Source organism: Carcharodon carcharias, chromosome 16 (assembly GCF_017639515.1).
Source record: "Carcharodon carcharias isolate sCarCar2 chromosome 16, sCarCar2.pri, whole genome shotgun sequence".
Classification (NCBI taxonomy): domain Eukaryota; kingdom Metazoa; phylum Chordata; class Chondrichthyes; order Lamniformes; family Lamnidae; genus Carcharodon; species Carcharodon carcharias.
The window spans coordinates 105,079,012-105,101,788 of NC_054482.1; the positions used below are offsets into that span (position 1 = coordinate 105,079,012).

Here is a 22,777-nt window from a genome sequence, read left to right on the forward strand (position 1 = left end):
ATAGATTTTAACCAGATCCAGGCAAGTCAACACAATACCCTGGACAGTAGTATTCAAAGTGGGTTTTTCCAGCTTTGGTTTCTATAGACAGCAAGCTTCATGCATAAATACCACAGGCTTCTCACACTTCTGGTAGATCTTAATGCCTTCCCTAACACACAGCCTCAATCTCCTTTATACATGTTTCTCCCTTTTAATGTAAATCCCATTGTTCCCATATGTCTTTGGAACTTTACCTTTTTCTAATATAAATCTTTTCATGGTGCTAATATTGTCAGTGACCTTTGGGAAAAATAAACACACTGCTTGGCCCAGCTTCTCTGGCTAGGTGTAAACATCCTACCATCTCTTTGAAATTCTAACTGCCCTGATTTATCTAACAATGCAAATTCTCATCACCTTACATTCTAAGATTTCAGCCATGTTTACGTATTTAGCATTTCAAGCCTAGTTTCTTTTGATGATTCAAAGACTCCAGAGCAGCTGTCTCCAATTCAGTTAAATCCCACACACACAAACTATCCAAACTCTACTATTAACCTACTTTTATAATAAATCTCAATAATATTATGACAATTATTGTACTTTCGTGACAGCCACAAAGTTCTCCAGAGCTTTTCACCCCTTGGGCACAGACTGCAAGCCAAAGAGTGTTTTAATGGACTGCAGAACAGTTGGGTGACTGGGCATGTTGCACAATCTCCTTGTTAAAGCTGGCCATGGAGCAGCCACTGGTGGAGGCGCTCACAGCCCCTTGCAATGTCATCATCCCAGTTTGGACCAGTCTCCCCCATGGTTCAAGCTAACAGTGAAGCCTTGCCGTGTGGGTTAGGAGAATGCCTGTGCCTGTGCCTGTGCCTGAGCTGAGAGTGCAATATTCAATCCAATGGGCAAAGCTGCTGCCAATCAATCAGGTGGAGTGGGGTGGAGGTGGGTGGGGTTTCGGGCAGCCATGCTGCACACTAAACTCTGGCCATCCAAGTGGTAGCCAGCACTCTCCAAAATGCATTAAGGGGCCTTCAGACTTAACCAAGACAGGCTCTTCGTATACCCAAGCTAACCCATGCGTCTCTCTCTTCCAGCGTACAGGAGAAGTACATTAGGAGCATGAAGCCTGGTGAACTAGCTATATGCTTTGTGGCATACAGAGAGTAGTGATGACAGAGAAAAGAGCAACAGAGGCACCTGGCTGCGCAGAGGAAAGAACAGCACTCTCAGGAAGAAGGGGCGCTGGGGCTCCCCCACACGCTGCTGAAAAGCCACAGCGAGGCGTCATTGGTCAGCATCTATATACACACCTTTTATTCCTGTAGATGACGGAAGGTTGCGCATGTCTGGGGAACTGGTCAGTCAGTTCTGCCAGCTACCGCAAGATTTGGCGCCACGGGGACATGGAGGGCATCCATTTCTAGTGACCGTGAAGGTGACCGTGGCGCTAAATTTTTATGCCTGTGGCTCCTTTCAGGGCTCCACGGGTGATGTCTGTGGAATATCACTCGCCTCCACCCACATCTTTGTGAGGGCACACAACTTTGTGTATTTCGCCCGGGACCAAGAGAGCCAGGATGCAAGAGCGATTGGATTTGCCCAGATCTCGGGTTTCCCACAGGTGCAGGGTGTGATTGTCCACTCATGTGGTGCTCAGATCTCCGTCATGACAAGGGGTCAACTATGTCAACCACAGGGGCTTCCATTTGCTGAATGTGCAGCTGGTGTGGGACCACCACAAAGGCATCCTGCAGGTCTGCACACTGTTTCCAATGAGTGTCCACAGCTTCTACATTCTCAGTTGGTCACAGATCCCTGACATCTTCCAGGGTCCACAGAGGCTGCAGCGTTGGCTCCTTGGGGACAAGGGCTACCTGCAGAGCATGTGGCTGATGACACCTGTATGACAGCCTCAGACTGCAGCAGTGCGAAGGTACAATGAGTCTCATGCTGCAACTCGCAACTTGATGGAGCAATCATCGGAATGCTGAAAATGAGGTTCCGGTGCCTAGACCGATCTGGTGGAGCCCTGCAACGTAGTCTACAGAGAGTGTCACACATCGTCATTGCCTGCTGCACCCTTTGCAGCGCCAGGTTATAACGAGGAGAGGAGCTGGCTGAGGAGGAGATGCAGGAACTGGATGTCTCTTCTGATGAGGAGGACATCAACGGTGATGGGAGTAAGGAGGTCCTCGAAGGTGATGATGATGGCGATGAAGCCTTTGCACTGTCCTAACCTGCCACTATGTCTTGGTGCTCCCTGGACATCCACACTGGAGGCGGAGGCAGCCTGCTGACTGCGCCGCCCTGTCTGTGATGAACTTGGCGGGCGTCACCTGGAGGGCCGAGACCTGGAGGGCCCCGACCTGCTTTTGGGGTCCTGCTATGTGGCACTGGCACCCTCCTCGAGCTGTGGAGCTGGAGCTGCTGAGGTCAAAGGAAGAGGGGATTCAGATAGGCTAGAGTCCTATCCCCGAGTCACCTGGATGGATGGCCTGGGGGGAGCACCTGCTGATCCTCCTCTCTATGGGTATCCAAGTTGACTCCTTGAAGAGTAGGGATAGTTAGAGTGAGAGTGGCCTTCCCCACACCTGTCTTATGTACACACTGTTAGAAGCCAACTATGGTGTCGATAATGGAGTTCAGCCTGCGCAGCAGTGCAGGAACAACATCCTAGACCAAGGTCTCCATAGTGGCCTCCATCCTACCAGTGTTGACCTCCGTGCGTTGGCGTGCCAGTGCTATCACCTCAACCTGAAGGTGGACGGACTCCTCCATCATGCCTTGCAATCTGAGGAGTGCAGTGGACATCCCTTCCTGATGTTCCCAAGCTTGCCTTTGCAGCTCCAGCAACTGTGACTTGACCGAGTCCAGAGGCTCGTCATCTGACTTTGACTCAGCAAATTTCTGGCCTCCAGCAGTCCTCCGAGTGCTGGGGACCTGGGGAGTCCCTGTAACCGCATGCTGTGGATCAGACATTGCGATGTGCTCACCAGATTGTGGTCCCAAGGCTACTCTAAAGCTAGGTCCCAGTGAGGTGTGTGTCTCTGCACTGGTGGAGGGTGTGGGTGAGCACTGTGGTGGATCTTCAGGGAGGTTTTCAGCGGATTCCTCTTCTGAACTTTCCTCGGGGCTTGATTGGAGGCCCTGGGTCATGGATTCTCTTGGCTGTTTCCCAGATGTGCCTGCGAAAGGAAGGAGGTAATTGGTGCATGGCAGTGACCTGTGAAATAGGACACACCACTCACAGCATGGTTGTCTGATGGATCTTTCACTGCTGGATCCTCACTTGGTAGAGCACCGCTGACCTCAGCATCAGCACAGGAATGGTCCAGATCCTCGCCAGCCAGCTGGAGGCTCCGTTTTCAAAGTTGATGCGGGCCTTGATTTCAGGCATTCCTCCACCAGCCTGTGACCTCCCCTCTTGTAGTGTGCCAGCCTGTCCTGCATGAGTAGTGATGGAGAGAGTGTATCAGGATGCCTGCCAGGCCAGCTGATAAGTATGCCTGACATATGTGGGTGGTGAGTGGTCCAGTGGACGGGAGAGGACAATGAAGATATGTGTGTGAGAGTCAATGACGATGTCCCTTGAACTGGCAGTGAATGAGGCCCTGTGGATGTGTGATGGGTTTGTGTGAGTTGAGAGCGATGAGAAGAGTGACTTATCCTGGTGGGACGGAGGAGATCATTCATCCTCTTGCGGCACTGAATAGTTATCCTCTTTTGCAGGGCATTGACGCTGGCCACTGCTGCCACCACCTCCCATGCTGGATTAGTGATGTTGCTGCCCATCATGCGGCCAGAGCAGAGGTAGAGGATATCATGGCAGGCTTTCACTGCATCCAAACGGCACTTGAGGGACGCGTCACTGAACTTGGGAACTGCATTGTTCTTGCCATTCGGGGCCATGTCTTCCGTGCAGCAGTAATGGGCTGGAAGCACTCAGAGGTGTGGGTGTGGGTGCACTTTAAATATGGTGCCCGGTGTGATGAAGCGACGATGCAATGTCATGGCAGGCGAATGAGAGCCTGCCCGCCCATGGAAACAGCATGTTTCCTGAGAATTCACGATTAATGATGTGAGTTTGGTACGATATGGTGTGAAAAGCTGCCATTGCGTTTGGTGGGTAAAAAGTCATTTTACCCACCCACTTTACTGCACTTGATGCAAATCTGCGACGAGTCCGCCCACAGACCCATAGGGTTTTAATTTTTTTTTAAATCTGAGGTAATTATTGCCAGATTGATGTTTTAGGAGCAGACGATTGTATGAGGAAGGAAGCCTGTGAAGAAACTGTCTTTGAAAAGCTGAAAGAAATAAGATATTTCACTGGTGCACTGAAGGACAGCATGAGGATGAAGATGCAGTGATTGAGCCATTGCAGTGTGGGAGGGATAGAGGATACGCACGATAAGAGCGTGTGATCCAAAGAAAGCTGATGAACCTGGTGTGGAATCATTATCAGAAGAGTGGATAGGGTAAGATGATGAGCTAAAGAGGAACTGATATAGGAAAAGAACAGAGTGTGGGAGAAGGAAGTAAGTGGGGAATGCTGAATCTTTTGGCGAAGGATTCTTGACAAGTTACATACTAGAAACATAACTAAATGAATGTATAGCATTACCTGCACTTATACCCTGATTGGAGTCCTGTGCCATGGGTTTAAGACATACAAGCCTTTTTAAGCTAGCATACAATCTGATTATAGATGTTCATGCAGATGACGAGGCTTTCAGTAATGAACTGTGCATATCCATTGAAGCGCCAATAAACCTATGAACTTAACGTGGTTGTATTGAAAGATTGTTTACTGATATAGTTCACTTTTGACTGCCTTCAGCTAGGTCGATGACAAAAAGTGCAGACGGGGCCCGAGGTTTCTGAGAACGATGATTTTCTTTTTTTCAGATGACAGTGCAGTTTTAAACAGAAAGCTTCTGTTGCAGTTTCTGTATACATGGCTAACCCTTACATGCAGGATTTCAGCTTTTTCACATTTTGTACATATTTAAAGAAGCGGAGGAATGTTTTTCAGTCAAATTCAAATACAGAATCTCCATATCAAGAAAGCAGCTGCTGTGCAGTTTTCCAAATATTGGGTTGACTGCATGTGCTTTTTAATAATATTACTTACCAAGCAAAGATATGAATAAAAAGTAAAATACTGCAGGTGCTGGAAGTCCTGAAATAAAAACAGAAAATGCTGAAAAACACTCAACAGGTCAGGAAGCATCTCTGGAGAAAAAAAAGAGTTAACAGGCCGGACTTTTGCTCCTGAGGTACACAGCTCAAGTTGGGAAATTTTCTGGCTTGGTGTGCTTGCCTCGGGAGAAAGTGCCCAAAATGCTGTGATGTTCCCTCGAGGGGTTGGCGGATGCAGGGTGAATAGGGCCCACCACCCCCCAATCCGAATGACACTTGCTACTTATCAGCCTAAATCTGAATGTTGTCTAGGTCTTGCTGCATATGGACATAGATTACTTCAGTAACTGAGGAATCACAAATGGTGCTGAACATTGTGCAATCATTAGTGAACATCCCCACTTCTGACCTGATGATGGAGGGAAGGTCATCGATGAAGCAACTGAAGAAGGTTGGGCCTAGGACAGTACCCTGAGGAACTCCTGCAGTGATGTCCTGGAACTGAGATGATTGACCTCCAACAACCACAACCACCTTCCTTTGTGCTTGGTTTGACTCCAACCAGTAGAGGGCTTTCCCATTGATTCCCACTGACTCCAGTTTTGCTAGGGCTCATTGATGCCACATTTGGTCAAATGCTGCCTTGATGCCAAGGGCAGTCACCCTGACCTCACCTCTGCAGTCCAACTCTTTTTTTCCATGTTGGACCAAGGCTGTAATGATGTCAGGAGCTGAGTGGAGAAACCTAAACTAAGCATTATTGAGCAGGTTCTTGTTGAGTAAGTGCCGCTTGATAGTATTGTTGATGATCCCTTCCATCATTTTGCTGATGATCAAGTAAACTGATGGGGTGCTAATTGACCAAGTTGGATTTGCCCTGCTTTTTGTGTACAGGGCATACCTATACATTGCCAGTAGATGCCAGCTGGTGTTGTGGATGTACTGGAACAGCTTGGCTAGTAGCACAGGATGTATCATCACATGTGTCATCAATAACGTTCCTGGCTTTGGGAAAGCAGTTCGATGGTAATGGTAGTTATGTAAAGGTGTCCTCAGGTATAAACACTTCTGCCTTGAATGATTTCTCTGACTCTCCAGCAGAACAGCATGCACAATGTTATAAAAACAAAAAAACTGCGGATGCTGGAAATCCAAAACAAAAACAGAATTACCTGGAAAAACTCAGCAGGTCTGGCAGCATCGGTGGAGAAGAAAAGAATTGACGTTTCGAGTCCTCATGACCCTTCAACAGAACTTGAGTTCGAGTCCAAGAAAGAGTTGAAATATAAGCTGGTTTAAGGTGTGTGGGGGGGGGGGGGCCGGAGAGAGAGAGAGATAGAAGTGGAGGGTGAGCAAGAGTCATGACGACTCGAAACGTCAACTCTTTTCTTCTCCGCCGATGCTGCCAGACCTGCTGAGTTTTTCCAGGTAATTCTGTTTTTGTTTTAGAAGTGGAGGGGTTTGGTGTGGTTGTAGGGACAAACAAGCGGTGTTAGAAGCAGGTCATCAAAAGATGTCACCAACAATAGAACAAAAGAACACATAGGTGTAAAAGTTGGTGATATTATCTAAACGAATGTGCTAATTAAGAATGGATGGTAGGGCACTCAAGGTATAGCTCTAGTGGGAGTGGGGAGAGCATAAAACATTTAAAAATAATGGAAATAGGTGGGAAAAGAAAAATCTATATAATTTATTAGAAAAAAACAAAAGGAAGGGGGAAGAAACAGAAAGGGGGTGGGGATGGGGGAGGGAGCTCAAGACCTAAAGTTGTTGAATTCAATATTCAGTCCGGAAGGCTGTAAAGTGCCTAGTTGGAAGATGAGGTGTTGTTCCTCCAGTTTGCGTTGGGCTTCACTGGAACAATGCAGCAAGCCAAGGACAGACATGTGGGCAAGAGAGCAGGGTGGAGTGTTAAAATGGCAAGCGACAGGGAGGTTTGGGTCATTCTTGCGGACAGACCGCAAGCTTCTATCACTGCTTGTTTGTCCCTACAACCACACCAAACCCCTCCACTTCTCTCTCTCTCTCTCCGCCCCCCCCCCACACACCTTAAACCAGCTTATATTTCAACTCTTTCTTGGACTCGAACTCAAGTTCTGTCGAAGGGTCATGAGGACTCGAAACGTCAATTCTTTTCTTCTCCGCCGATGCTGCCAGACCTGCTGAGTTTTTCCAGGTAATTCTGTTTTTGTTATGCACAATGTTATGCTCAGTGGATAACCCATAGCTGTTATTGAGGCTTTGTTCTTTTTTGTATTGACACCACTATGTTAGTCAATGAGTTAAAGACGATGCAGGACTCACAGCGTCTATTTACTTAGCAAACAGAATCTATTTAAACAAAGTCTTTACAAACCACAGCAAAAATTAACTCATGACTGAAAATGTAGCGTAGTCTCCTGATTAAAAAGCAAGCTTATTTCTCCAGAAAATTACAGTGCTTGGGGACAGTTACATCATACAAATTGTAAAGCCAATCCTTACAGCAGTATGGTCTCTCAATGTGATTATCATGAGAATTAATCAACCATCTGCATTCTGGCTGTGTCTTGTGGTGTGTCTATATGGAGCCAAGACTTATAGAATCGAGGAATGGTTACAGCACAAAAGGAGGCCATTCAGCTTGTTGTCTCTGTGTTGGCTCTCTGCAAGAGCAACTCAGTTAGTTCCGTTAATGCCGCCTTTTCACTGTAGCCCCACAAATCTTTTAACTTCATTTAATTTAATTAAAATCTGGATTTTTTTCCTCACTCTAATTTTTCTGTCCCAGTCTCTTTTCTCCCTGTTTCAATTCCCCTCATTCTTCCTCCCCCCATATGTTTTATTTTTCCTTAATTTTATTTCCCTTTCCCTCTTTTATTTTTACTTTCTCCTCATAAACTAAACATCAAGCATGACTGGGAGGTGCAAAACTGGGAGATTCGAAACATTACAGCACTGCCACTAGTGTAACGGTGTAATTACAGTATGACAAGTTAACATAGGCACTCATATAAATATGGATACACAAGGGAGAAGGGAATATGGAGATATGGGGGAACAGTGGAAAGGTAAATGAGATGGAGTTCATGAAGGGTATAAACAGGTATAGACCAATTAAGTGGAAGGGCCTTTTTCTGTTCTGATGTTGCCATGTAATATGGATATAGAAATTTACAATGGAATAAAAGTTGATAGGGAATGCACACAGACTTAAGATTTTAAATGTATCATAGATTTGTTCTCCTTACCACCATAATAGGTTGCTTTTGAGATTATTAAACTGTTTACCTGTTATCACTATACAGACACGTGGAGCTGCATCTGAAGCTAAACTTTGAATTGTGCTTTTCTGTGTACACTGCACGAGAGTTTACAATTTAGAATCTTCATTTTCTTTCAGCGACTGGCAGCTATCCCTATGTCCTCATTTGTGAGTGACCAGTCCAAGAGCAATTTTGAGAAGTACATTCGCTTCTGCTTTATCAAGGTCAGTGCACTGGTTTTCACATTGAGAGTGGTGGCATGGTCTATTTACCAACCTCGCTGCTGGGAATTCACGAAACGTACTAAAAGCAAGTAAATGCACATCTCTAGCTAATACAATATGTAAACTGTCTTTCTGTTTCCTTTTTTAAACAGCAAGACAGCACACTGGATTCAGCAGAAGCCATACTGAGGGGCTGGAAGTGAAAGCCATTACCTTCACTAAAGGAGCAGAACTCTACATATCAGCCTGTATTGGCTTTAATACAGAAGTCTTCAACTCTTTTTCTTTCCTCAAAGCACTGATTGAACAGGTCAAAAATTGCAGGAACCAGCAGCCTAAATATAATTTGAGCTTTGAAGTATCAGCTGGTAGTGATTGAGATTGCTGTGATTCCTCAATATAATAACACTTCAGTGCTGAAATCCATCTGGTACATATCTGGCAATCATATTATTCTCTCCATGAATAGAAAACACTGAAATAAAAGTGGATTTCCCCAGGTCTCATGCAGGATGAGGTATTTTGCACGTTTTGTCAAGTTGTGCTTTTGCTATTCTTAACTTGATGTTCCAATGTCAGTACCACTCGGTGCAGCAAAGGACTTGGAAAATCCACCCTAGAGTGTTTGTCTTTACCCACATCGAGTCTATTTCTTTACAATGTAGCAGCAAAGCAGAAGAACTGAAGATAAAATTGTTCACCCCATAAGTTACAGTCATTTTTGGGGAGGTACTGCATTTTCTGGTTACTTCTGAGAATCATTTGGCAATCATTTATACAAGTTAATTTTTAAGACTTCATCTTTTGAATCAAAGCAAACCCCGTCTTTCAAGGTTTTCATGATAAATCAATTTGAAATGTATGTAATGTGCGCTCCAGGGAAAGTGAAGGTGGGTTTTGACAATTATATTTCATAGTCATTGTACCCACTTATCTGTGTGTATTCTTGAATGTATTAATGTACGTCTAATTTAATTACACTCTGAATTTCTGTTTTTGTTTGGTCACATGATGATTATGTTGTTGACACAATTACTACTATATTCTTCTCCTGGTCAGCCTCCCATCATTCACCCTCGATAGGCTCCATCAGTTAATTCAAAACTCAGTTGCCATATCTTACCTGCCACAATCTCTTTGGTGACCAATAACCTTTAAAAAAAGAAATTTAAACTTCTAGTGAATAGCTGAAAGGATGACACAACAAGACTTTATGTTTTAAAACTTCTACTATAACTCACTAAAAGCACTATTGACTAAATACTATTTTTTAAGGCAACTTATACTTTAACCTACAGAACAGAACTTTCCCCTTTTACTTTAAACATAACTTATATATGAAACCCACATACATGAAAAACCCATTTCACAGGTCGACTTTACACTGCTTAAGTAATTGTTTGATTTTCCTGGACACAGTCCAAAGTGATTCTAAGCTCCTGAGGATTTACTCTATTCCTTTCCTTTCCCTACCTGGTTACTAACTTTTTTATTCATTCAAGGGATGTGGGCTTCGCTGGCTGGGCCAACATTTATTACCCATCCCCGGTTGCCTTTGAGGAGGTGGTGGTGAGCTGCCTTCTTGAACCGCTGCAGTCCATGTGGTGTAGGTACACCCACAGTGCTGTTAGGGAGGGAGCTCCAGGATTTTGACCTAGCAACAGTGAAGGAACAGCGATATATTTCCAAGTCAGGATGGTGAGTGACTTGGAGGGGAACTACTAGATGGTGGTGTTCCCATCTATCTGCTGCCCTTGTCCTTCTAGATAGTAGTGGTCATGGGTTTGGAAGGTTCTGTCGAAGGAGCCTTGGTGAATTCCTGCAGTGCATCTTGTAGATGGTACACACTGCTGCTACTGTGCGTCAGTGATGAAGGGAGCGAATGTTTATGGGTATGGTGTCAATTAAGTGGGCTGCTTTGTCCTGGACGGTGTAAAGCTTCTTGAGTGTTGTGGGAGCTGCACTCATCCAGGCAAGTGGGGAGTATTCCATCACAATCCTGGCTTGTGCCTTGTGGATGCTGGACAGGCTTCGGGGAGTCAGGAGGTGAATTACTTGTCGCAGGATTTCTAGCTTTTGAGCTGCTCTTGTAGCCACAGTATTTATATGGCTAGTCCAGTTCAGTTCCTAGTCAATGGTAACCCCCAGGATGTTGATAGTGGGGGATTCAGTGATGGTAATGCCGTTGAACATCTAGGGTGATGGTTGGATTCTCTCTTGTTGGAGATGGTCATTGCCTGACACTTGGATGGCACGAATATTACTTGCCACTTGTCAGCCCAAGCCTGGATATTGTCCAGGTCTTGCTGCATTTGGACATGGACTGCTTCAGTATCTGAGGAGTAGCGAATGGTGCTGAACATAATGCAATCATCAGCAAACATCCCCACTTCTGACTTTTTGATGGAAGGAAGGTCATTGATGAAACAGCTGAAGATGTCTGGGCTGCGAACACTCTCTTCTCATCTTACTATTAACTCCAGAATTGTTTTTCCCGGGAGGCTTTCTCCTGGAGAATCTTCTTCTTGCACAAGCTAGGCGGATCTTCCAGCCTCATTTCAAATTCTCTCGAATTTGGTCTTTCCAATCCAAGCAAAGCTCCCACCTGCACTCTTGCGCACTGAACTATAGAGACTCTTGGCCTCTAGACGCTCTCTCTCCTGGATCCTGGCAAACTAACTGTGTTGGTGAGTTTCAGGGATATCTTCTCTGTCAAAGCCCATCTCCATGGCAACTTGAAACACATTGGTTTTCTATTCAGGGTAGAAATGCTGATTAGCTATCCTCGAGATTTCAACTCTCTGTCTTGGAAGTAACTGAACTGTTTAAAGCATAACTGGTTATAACCTGATGTTCTCAACACATTCCAATGGCAGTGGAAGCAGAGTCTTTAAATATTTTTAAGGCAGAGGAGAGGTAGATAGATTCTTCATAAATTATTGTGGGAGCTGCAGGCTGACAAGTCTCCAGGTCCAGGTGGACTTCATCCCGGGAGCTTAAAAGAGGTGGCTAATGAGGTAGTAGGTGCGTTGGTGTTAATTTTCCAAAATTCCCAAGATTCTGGAAAGGTTCCATCAGACTGGAAAGTAGCAAATATAACCCCTCTATTCAAGAAAGGGGGGAGGAAGGAAACAGGAAACTTTAAGCTAGTTAACTTGACATGTGTTATGGGGAAGGTGTTAGCGTCAATCATTAAAGGGGTTATAGCTGGGCACTTAAAAAAACTCAAGGTAATTGGGAAGAGTCAGCATGGATTTATGAACGGAAATCATGTTTAACCAACTTATTATTCTTTGAAGAAGTAACACGTGCTGTGGATAAAGAAGAGTCAGTAGACACACTGCCCTTGGATTTCCAGAAAGCATTTGATAAGATGCCACATTAAAGGTTATTGTGGAAAATAAATGCTCATTGCATAGGGGAAAACATATTAGCCTGAATAGAAGATTGGCTGGCTGTCAGAAAACAAGAGCTTGTGCACAAATGGGTCTTTGTCTGATTGGAAGGATGTGACGAGTGGAATCCCACAGACGTCTGTGTTGGACCCTCAACTTTTTACAATTTACATCAGTGACTTAGATGAGGGGAGTGAAGGCATGGTAGCTAAATTTGCAGATGACAGAAAGATAGGTAGGAAAGTAAGATAAGTAGGAAAGTATGTTGTGAAGAAGACATAAATAGTTTGCAGACTGATATAGATATATTGAATGAGAGGGCAAAAATCTGGCAGATGGAGTATAATGTGGGAAAATGTGAAGTTGTTAATTTTGGCAGGAAGAATAAAAAAGCAGAGTATTCCTTAAAATGAGAACTACTGCAGAATTCTGAGGTGCAGAGGGATCTAGGTGTTCTTGTGCACCAGTCACAAAAAGTTAATATGCAATGTAATCAAGAAGGCTAATGGAATGCTATCTTTTATTATGAGAGGAATTGAACGCAAAAGTAAGGATGTTATGCTTCAGTTATACAGGGCATTGGTGAAGCCGTATCTTGAATACTGTGTGCAGTTTTGGTCTCCTTATTTATGGAAGGATGTAAATGCATTGGAGGCGGTTCAGAAGTGTTTTACTAGATTGATACTTGAAATGAGCAAGTTGTCTTATGAGGAAAGGTTGGACAAGCTGCTTGTTTCCACTGGAGTTTAGAAGAGTGAGGGGTGACTTGAATGAAGTATATAAGATCCTGAATGGTCTTGACAATGTGGATGTGGAAAGGATGTTTCCTCTAGTGGGTGAGTCCACAATCAGGGGACACTGTTCTTAAATTAGGGGTCACCCTTATAGGATAGAGATGAGGAGAACTTTTCTTTCTGAAGGTTGTGCAACTTTGGCACTCTCTGCCTCAGAAGGTAGTGGAAGCAGGGTCACTGCATATTTTTAAGGTAGAGGTAGATACATTTTGTTAGGCAAGGGAGTCAAAGGTTATCGGGGTAGATGGAAATGTGGAACTCGAAACACAAACAGATCAGCCATGATTTTATTGAATGGCGGAGCAGGCTCGAGGGGCTGAATGGCCGACTTCTGCTCCTATTTTGTGTCTTTGTATGATAAGCAAGGGGGTGAAAGGTTATCGGGGATAGGCAGGAATGTGAAGTCGAGGTTACACTCATCAGTCATGATCTTATTGAATGGCGAGCCATGTTTGAGGGGCCGAGTGACTTCTCCTGTTCCTAGTTTGTATGTTTCTATGTACCTGAGATTTTGGAGACTAGCACTGTAACCACTGTCAACACAGATGCTGCTACCATGGTCTCTGAGTGTGCACAGTTCACACCTTCATTCCAGCAGATGACCCAGGCTTCACTTTAATCGTTAGTAGTCACATTACCGAGGCTGGTTGTCAGGCAGATGTCAGAACAGGTCACATGATCCCCTTCATTTATCCTAAATTAAAGACACAGTCCCAAGACATAACAATCTTACAAAACTCTTATTTGTAACATGTCCTGGTTGGCCATAAACCCCATCCTTGATGATCCACCTTGGCTCCCTGCATTCCCCCCCCCCCCCCCAATCAATACCTCATACTTAAAATTCTTATCCTTGTGTTTACATTCCTAAATGGCCTCACACGTCCTTATCGTTATAATCACCAATGCTGCAACCGACCACCCTGAACTCACCATTCCTCTAACTCTGCTCTCTTATGCATGTTTGTTCTCCGCCCCCCCCACCTCCTCCCCCCACCCCCCCATTCACCCACCATTGGCAATTGCATCTTGAGCCACATTGTCTCCTTGCTGTGGAATTCTTTCCCGAAAATCCTCTGCCTTTCCTTATACAGCTCGTTTAAGATCTTCTTTGTCAAAAAGGTGTTCAACTGTGCAACACATTGAGGCATGTTGAACCATCTTAAAGGCACTATATAAATGCAAGTTATTGTTGTGGTATAAAAGATAGTTATTACAATTTAGTGAATTAAGTAGTTAATTGGGGTATGGTACATGAATGATGCACTGTTTCTGTCACGTTGTTAAACTCATAACCCATGGATCAGGTCAAAGTTCTGCAGTCCTCACACATCCACCCAATAATGGCATTGGATAATTAAAAAACTAACAGGTGGAGGAGGCTCCTAAGAAAATAAGGAAATGAGAAATAGGAGAAGCAGGACTAGGCCATATAAGCCCCTCAAGCCTGCTCCACCGTTCATTATGATTATGGCTGGTCTCCTGCACAACTCCATTTTCCCACATAAGTGAGGGAGGAAACGACACGCAGACCCACAGGACTTGATTGTTCCACTTGGAGAACAAAAGCAAAACATTGTTGATGCTAGAATCTGAAATGAATCAGAAAATGCTGCAAAATACTCACAGGTCAGGCAATATCTGTGAAAGGAGGAATAGTAACCAGTTTGGCATTGCAGTCATATCCATCATTAACTGGGGCCTGAAGTTCGGTTGAAGGGTCATTCGGACTCGAAACGTTAACTGTGTTCCTCTCCTCAGATGCTGCCAGACCTGCTGAGTTTTTCCAGGTATTTTTGTTTTTGTTTTGGCCTGAATTTCATGCTTGGTGTGTGCATCAAGTCGGCAAGTCCGGAAACTGATGTGAAATGTGCTTCCGCCCGCAATTGGACCCCGAGCACTGCTGAGGGGGGTGGGAGGAGGGCGAGCACCAACAAAAGTGAGTGTGCAGGTGGGCACTTCTAGCGAGCTCCCTGAAGGCAGACAGCTGCTGTATAGCTGCCTCAGGGAGCTGCAGACCCAGACGGATGAAATGAGGTGAAAAAAAAACACCAAAAGGTGTCTATGCACCACATTCAAGCACCTGACAGCAGAACTCAAAAAAAACTTCATTCCCCAGATATCTTTTTTTAATTATATTTCACCCTGGACATTTCATCCCGCCCCTGAATGAGGTTTCGTTAAAAACTGGCTGCCCGCCTGTCTGTTTTGCCCGTGCGATGAGCGTGAAATCGCACGGGTAATGTAAAATCGTGGACAAGAGGGTTTTTAATGGCCTTAATTGGTCCTTTAATTGTCAGCGGCCACAGCTCCAACTCCCGCTGGCGCCCGCTAACTTCAATGTTGCTCATGTGCACACTGATGTCATATTGCGCAATTTCACGTGTGTTCGGGTTGGGTGCGTGCCCACCTGAACAATGTAAAATTCTGGCCTGGATCTTTCTCTTTGCGTCCCCTGTTTGAGACGTTTCAGTATGGTGCGGATGAACAATTATTTTAGCCCTTTCATGGTACTTAGAAAACCCACACAAAATGATCGATTTTTTAGTGACTTTATTAACAGGAGTCCGTCCTTCATTCTTTGCTACAGCTAACACGTGGAAACATCAGGGATATCTGCAGACTTTCCACCTTTGAACTGAAAAGCTCAATGCAATGCCAGATCTCTATGCCGAGCATTGGAAATTTTTAACTCTTTGGTGAAATTTTTATTTTTTCTTAATCATAGTTTCCACATGTCGCCACACAGAAGCCATAACTCCAAGGCCCTAATATTATCAATTTAGGAACACAGGAACAGGAGTAGGCCTTTTAGCCCTTCAAGTCTGTTCTACCATTTATTGAGATCATGGTTGATCTGCTACCTAACTCCATCTATCTGTCATTGGCCAATGTCCCTTAACACCTTTGGCTAACAAAAATTCATCAATCTCAGATTTAAAATTAATAATTAATTTTGCACCAATTGCAATTGGCGGAAGAGAGTTCCAAGTTTCTACCGCCTTTTTGTGCGTATAAGTGTTTCCTAAATTCATTCCTGAGGGAAAGCAAAGTACTGTGAATACTGGAAATCTGGGGCAGAACTTTTCACTGAGTGGGCGGGTGTGCCCGACCCGCTCGAGTGTAAAACACGTGATGACATCGGGCAAGCGACCGGCATCGTCGTGCACTTGAGGTGTTTTAGTCGGCGGGTGCGTGCAGGAGTTGGAGCCGCGCCTGCCATCAGTAATGAGGTCATTTAAGGCCATTAAGAAGGCAATTAAGGAAAATTTTACAAAACAAAAACAGAAACAGAATTACCTGGATAAACTCAGCAGGGCTGGCAGCATCGGCGGAGAAGAAAAGAGTTGACGTTTCGAGTCCTCATGACCCTTCGACAAAACTTGAGTGAGTCCAAAAAAGGGGTGAAATATAAGCTGGTTTAAGGTGTATGTGGGGGGGGTTTTGGGTGGGGGGAGACCCTCTCCCCCCACCCACACACCTTAAACCAGCTTATATTTCACCCCTTTCTTGGACTCACTCAAGTTTTGTCGAAGGGTCATGAGGACTCGAAACGTCAACTCTTTTCTTCTCCGCCGATGCTGCCAGCCCTGCTGAGTTTATCCAGGTAATTCTGTTTCTGTTTTTGTTTTGGATTTCCAACATCCGCAGTTTTTTTTGTTTTTATCTAAGGTAAATTTTACGTTGCTTATGTGGTTTCACTCTCGTCGCATGGGCAAAATGGGCAGGTGGGCAGCTGGCATTTTGCAAAACCTCATCCAAGGGCGGGATAAAAAGAGTGAGCAATTGCCAAGTGAGTAGTGAGGAGTTTTGGAGATTTGGTGCTTATTGATACTTGGCAGCTTCTTCTCTCTTTGGGGCTTCATTCTTAACATTTCCAGGCTTCATTTCAGGAATTACTGGTGTCACCTAGGCCCCCGGCGTATTCAGACCATGTGGGCTGTTCCAAGTATCAGACTGCCTTCTGTTACCCTGGTAATGGGGATTGTGGTCTCCACTGGAGGCAACTCCTCTGAGGAGGGAGAGAGGGGCAGAAGGGAGAGGAGGCCAGGTGTCCCAATGCAGCTTCCAGGGGAGAGAGCTGTGGGAGGAGAGACGCAAGTACAAGGGGCGCAGGGCCAGCAGGAAGTCCAAGGTGGAAGAGGCCGCAGGAGACGTCACTATCCTGCTGTCAGGATTTACAGGCGGTGATGCAGCTACCTCAGTACATCTGAGGTGCAATGCCTCTCAAGGGAGACCGTGACCTCCGTTTGTCAAGATGATCGGGCCGGAGATCAGCTCTGACTGTGTGGGTGGACACCCAATGCCAATGCCTCTGAAGGTCACAGTGACCCGCAACGTCTATGCCTCTGGCTCTTTCCAAGGTTCAGTGGGGGATCTGTCTGGAGTCTCCCAATCAGCTGTCCACAGTAGAGTGAAGCTGGTGACAGAAGCTCTGTTCAGGGAGGTACTAACCTTTATTCTTTACCGTACGGACAATGCCAGCCAAGCTGAGTGAGCCAGAGGCATTGCAGCGATCGCTGGGATCCCCCGCGGCCAGGGTGCCATCAACTGCACACATGTGGCCATCAAGGCGCCAGCGGGTCAGCCGGGTGCCTTTGTCAACAGAAATATTCCACTCCATGAATGTGCAGGTAGTGTGTGACCACAGGATGCAGATCCTGCAGGTCTGTGCAAGGTACCTTGGCAGGTCCCATGACGCTTACATCCTCAGACACTCCTAGGTGCCGAGGCTCTTTGGTGCTCCAGCCCGATTGGATGGATGGCTGCTGGGTGAAAAGATGGGTCATGACGCCTCTCCGCCACACAAGAACAGAGGCAGAGCAGCATTACAAGAGGAGTCATGCATCACAAGGGCAGTGGTAGTGAGGGCTATCAGTCTTCTCAAGATGCACTTCCAATGCCTGGACCATTCAGGGGGTGCACTACAATACCCCCCAGAGCAGGTGTCACTGATAGTGGTTGCTGCGCTCTTTATAATCTGGCACTGGCAAGGGGGGGACCCACTGGAGGAAGAGGATCCTGACATAGCTGCACAGGTCACCGAGGATGAATCTAGTAGTGAGTCGGAAGAGGAGCACAGTGAAGAGAACATTGAGGGCATGGAGGCAGACCTCGGTAACCTCCAGAGAGGCAGGGACACTAGGGACACCTTGATCCAATGCTCCTTCAGCTCAAGATCTGCTTCCACCTTATGCATGGCTGCCGCGTCCATCCCAGATATCTGGAATGACCCTTTCATTTGCACCCAAAGTCCACTCAGTGCCTGTGCAATAAAGTATCCAGCCACTCACGTCCAGCATTACACACTGGTGTACCCTGCACCATAAAGGAAAAGGGTGAAGTGTACTCAGGCCATCAGAAACAAAGCAAATTTAATGTTATTGTTATATTGAATACATAATGACATTATCATTACTGGTGTTCATATCCACACCAGCAGACATACAAACCAAACATAAATGAGCAGAAAAGCACCCGTGAACTGTCCCTCTTGTGCTCATGGTGCCTTTAACTTACATTTCCGAGTGCTATTTCTTGTTGCCCCCACCTCACTGGCAGTGGCATTGGAGACAGCCTGCTGACTCTGCTGTCTTGTTGGCCTTGTTGACCTTGGCGATCGTCCTCTGGCCAGTGGAGCCTGTGCTGGCCCCGCCTGGGAGAGAGCGGCCAGTGGTATAGCTGACATCTCCCCAGTCATCATAGCCTCATCAGATGTGAGGGTCACTGGAGGAGGGTGGAGGAGCTGCTGCCATCATCCAGAGCGTCCTGAGAGGAGCCTGCAGAGACAACAAGCAGCTTATGCGCCAATGTGAGGTTGCTCTGGACCTCCCTGCTCACCATTGATGAACAGGCACCTAACTGGGATACTGGATGCCTCATCCAACTCCCACACTGGCACTGACCACCAGTGGTCAGGTCCGTGCGCAATCCCAGGAACCCCTGATTCTGTCCCTGGAGCTGCCTCTCCATGAGAGTCGCCACTCTGTCAATGGAGGAGGCAGTGCGCTCAGCCATGAGGGCCAATGCAGTGTTCATGCTCCGCATGGACTCCTCCATAACAGAGACCATGGCACGGAGACCCTCATGGATCTCCACCAGATTGTCCCGCACATCTCGCTGATCATCCAGCATCTGTCGCCTAATGGACAATTCCAGAGGCTCATCATCTGCCTTCGACTGAGCATCGTCCTAGTCCCCAGCAGGCCTCCAACTGCCGGCGCTCTGGGCACTCTCTACCTCCTCCTTCACATCAAGCGAGTGTGGTGGCTTCACCAATGTGCACTGACATTCTTGCCGCTGATCTAATGCCCACTGAGGTGCTGGTATTTGCACTGATGCCTAGTTCAGAGAGTGGGTGTCGCAGGTGCAAATGAAGCCTGGTGGCCCTCCGGTGTCAGGGGTGGCTCTTCGGGGTCCAGAGAGCGAGTATATGCTGGCAAATCTAAGGGAGAACAAGGATATGTCATTAGTTGAAGCCATCACACTCTTGCTGTGCATTCCAGGCACCCTGGTGAGACAATGAAGATTTGCATCATGGTGCCATCGTCTTTCAATGATCAATGGGGACTCCAGGTTTGAGGCTCCCACCAATGAAGAGACTACACTAGGATGGTTGCATAATCCGAAACTCTCACCTCTGTGCACTGCGCTCTTACCTTCATCTGGCACCCCCTCCTCTCCATGCCCGGTTGCATGTGGAGCATTCCGGATCTCCAGCTCAAGGGTGTCCTGCTCGAATCTGGTCAGCAACAGCAGGTTGGGTGGTCCTCCATCTGTAGGTGAGCTCTTTGATTGTATATGGTTCGTCTTCTTCTGAAAGGACAGCATTGATTCGTCCACTGTCTTCCTGCAGCGTCATTGCAGCCTGGCCAATCCCAGCTGAGGAGCACCTCAGAAGAGCATATCCGAGTCGTGGCCCTTGAGCCGCAAGGCACTCAGTCCAAGCAGCTGGGCTCACCCCCTTAGCCAGCTCTGGCGTCATTGTCGGTTGGCAGTCAGACTCTAGCACCCCTGAGGTCCATGAGGGGACAGCCACTTCTTAACACTTCTGCCAATGCCAACATGGTGTTCACTCTTCCTGAGCGCAGCAGGTCATTGAACCTCTTCCGGCACTGCACCCATTAGTGCCACACCATGTTATGGCTGCTAACCAGCGCTGCAACCTCCTCCCATGCCCTGTATGTGAGGTGCGGTGGCCTCCTCCTCTCATCTCTGGGGGCAAGGGTATCCCTCCCAGCAGCTATTTCCTCCAGGAGGACCATGAGGCACACCTCTGAGTACCCACCTGACCTGCCCTCCCGCCTGGCATCTCTAGCTGCACTCGACTCCATCACTCGAGTTTACCAATGGAGAACAGACGTTCTTCCGTGGCAGACTTCCAGGGGCTGCCTGTGCCATTTTTAAACTGTCCCCTGGGTCATCATTGGGCCCAGCGGCCGACAGGCCCCTGCCCCCAATCAGCCCCTCCTGACCCGTGGGGAGCGGCATTTCAGCAAGCTTGGGGGCTGATCGCGGGCAGCGGCCTGTTTCTTGGCCGATCCTGGGCTCGCCAACCACACCCGCCTGCTGAACTCAAAATTCTGCCTACCCCTGAAATTAAAAGAGAAAACACTGGAAGTAGTTAGCATCTGTGGAGAGAAACCTTTCATCAGAACAGGGAAAAACTAGAAAGATAAACAACTAGAGAGCAGGGCCGAGGGTGGAAAAAGAACAAAAGGGAAGGTTTGCATTAGGGTGGAACACAGGAAGGATTAAATAGCAAATGAATTGATGGCTCAGAGCCAAAGAGAGTGATAATGGGACAATTAAGGAAGTGAAAGATGTGTCATGGGGAGGTGTGAATGGCAGAATGATGAACAGCACCAATCCAAAAGCAAAAGCAAGGGGAAAACAAGAATGAAACCAAAACCTGCAAACAGAAAGAAAGCAAAATGGGGACAGAGGTTACGGTCTGAAATTGTTGAACCCATTGTTGAGTTAGGAAGGCTGCCTAGTAGCTAATCGAAAGATGAGCTGCTGTTCCTCGAGCTTCATTGGAACACTGCAGAGACCAAGGACAGAAAGATCAGCAATGTGGGGAATGAAAATGACAGGTGACTAGAAGCTCTGGATCATACTTGTGGACTGAACGGAGATGTTCTGCAAAGCACTCACTCAATCTGCCCAAAGTAGAGGAGAATGTACTGTGAGCAGTAAATACAGTATACTAAATTGAAAAAGGTACACATTAATCATTGTTTCATGTGGAGAGACTGTTTGGGACCTTGAGTGGTGAGGAGGTAAAAGGGCAGGTGTTGTATCTCCTGTGCTTTTATGGAAAGATGCTATAGGAAGGAGAGCATTTTGGGGATGATTGGAGTGGGGCCAAGGTATCGCAGACTTAATCATCCCTTTGGAATGCTAAAAGTGGAGGGGAGGGGAAGGTGTGTTTGATGGTGAAATCACACTGGAAATAGCAGAGGATGATCCTTTGAAAATGGAGGCTGGTGGGGTGGAAGCTGAGGACAAGAGGAACCCTACTGTAGTTCTGGGAGGGAGAGGAAGGGGTCAGAACAGAAGTACAGGAAATGGGGCAAACCAGGTTGAGGGTCCTAGCAACTACAATGAAAAGGGAATCCTTGGTTCAGAAAAAATTGAAGAAATATCAGGAACATGAGTATAGAAGGTTAGATCATCAGAACAGGTGCAGTAGAGACAGAAAAACTAGGGGAATAATCTCTGTCCCCATTTTGTTTCCTTTTTTTTTTACAGGTTTTGGCTACAGTCTTGTTTCTCTCTTGTTTTTGCTTTCAGACCACAGCTGTTCATCATTCTGCCATTCACACCTCCTCTGAGACATTTTTTGTTTCTTTCCTTGTTCCATTACCACTCCCATTGGCCCTGCATCACAAATCTCTTGTCATTTAATCAATCCTGTCTTCCATCCCATCACAGGCCTTCCCTTTTGTTCTTATTCCTCTCATTTCCCATTTGACCTGCTTAAAACCTATATATTTCTAACTTTTCCCAGTTCCAGTTAAAGGTCACCGACATGATATGTTAAACGCTGTTTCTCTATCCACAGATGCTGTCTGACCTGCTGAGTATTTTAAGCACTTTTTTTTATTTCACTTCTGCAATGCTTCGCTCTAATTTTTAGACAATGCCCCTAATCCTAGCCTCCCCAATCAGCAGAAATAATTTTTCTCTACCCCATCTGTTCCCCTTAATAACTTTAAAACTTCAATCAAATCATTCCATAATAAGACCATAAAACCATAAGACATAGGAGCAGAAATTAGGCCATTCGGCCCATCGACTCTGCTCCGCCATTCAATCATGGCTGATAAGTTTCTCAACCCCATTCTCCCGCCTTCTCCCCGTAACCTTTGATCCCCTTACCAATCAAGAACCTATCCATCTCGGTCTTAAATACACTCAATGACCTGGCCTCCACAGCCTTACGTGGCAATGAATTCCATAGATTCACCACTCTCTGGCTAAAGAAGTTTCTCCTCATTTCTGTTCTAAAAGGTCTTCCCTTTACTCTGAGGCTGTGCTCTCGGGTCTAGTCTCTCCTACTAATGGAAACATCTTCCCCAAGTCCACTCTATCCAGACCTTTCAATAATCTGTAAGTTTCAATCAGATCCCCCCTCATCCTTCTAAGCTCCATCGAGTATAGACCCGGAGTCCTCAAACATTCCTCACATCTTAAGCCTTTCATTCCTGGGATCATTCTCGTGAAACTCCTTCCTGAGATACGGCGCCCAAAATTGCTCACAATATTCTAAATGTGGTCTGACCAGAGCCTTATAAAGCCTCAGCAGCACATCCCTGCTTTTATATTCTAGTCCTCTCGAAATAAATGCCAACATTGCATTTGCCTTCCTAACTACCAACTCAACCTGTAAGTTAACCTTAAGAAAATCCTGGACTAGGACTCCCAAGTCCCTTTGTACTCCAGATTTCTGAATTCTCTCCCCATTCAGAAAATAGTCTATG

General features: G+C 46.2%; 1 protein-coding gene across 12 annotated transcripts in view; it reads left to right on the forward strand.

The window, feature by feature from the left end:
* The window catches only part of LOC121288889 (transcription initiation factor IIB), a 128,900-nt gene that overhangs the window by 58,031 nt on the left and 48,092 nt on the right, over window positions 1-22,777 (forward strand). For 11 of the 12 annotated variants that reach the window (XM_041207707.1, XM_041207705.1, XM_041207710.1 and 8 more), the window contains 2 exons: window positions 8,516-8,602; window positions 8,755-9,597. The exons of the other annotated variant lie outside the window; for it this stretch is intronic. In XM_041207707.1, the coding sequence (XP_041063641.1) occupies window positions 8,516-8,602; window positions 8,755-8,805 (138 nt within the window). In that variant the 3' untranslated portion in view covers window positions 8,806-9,597. Of the gene's footprint in view, window positions 1-8,515; window positions 8,603-8,754; window positions 9,598-22,777 lie in introns of those variants that run through there. 12 annotated transcript variants of the gene reach the window in all.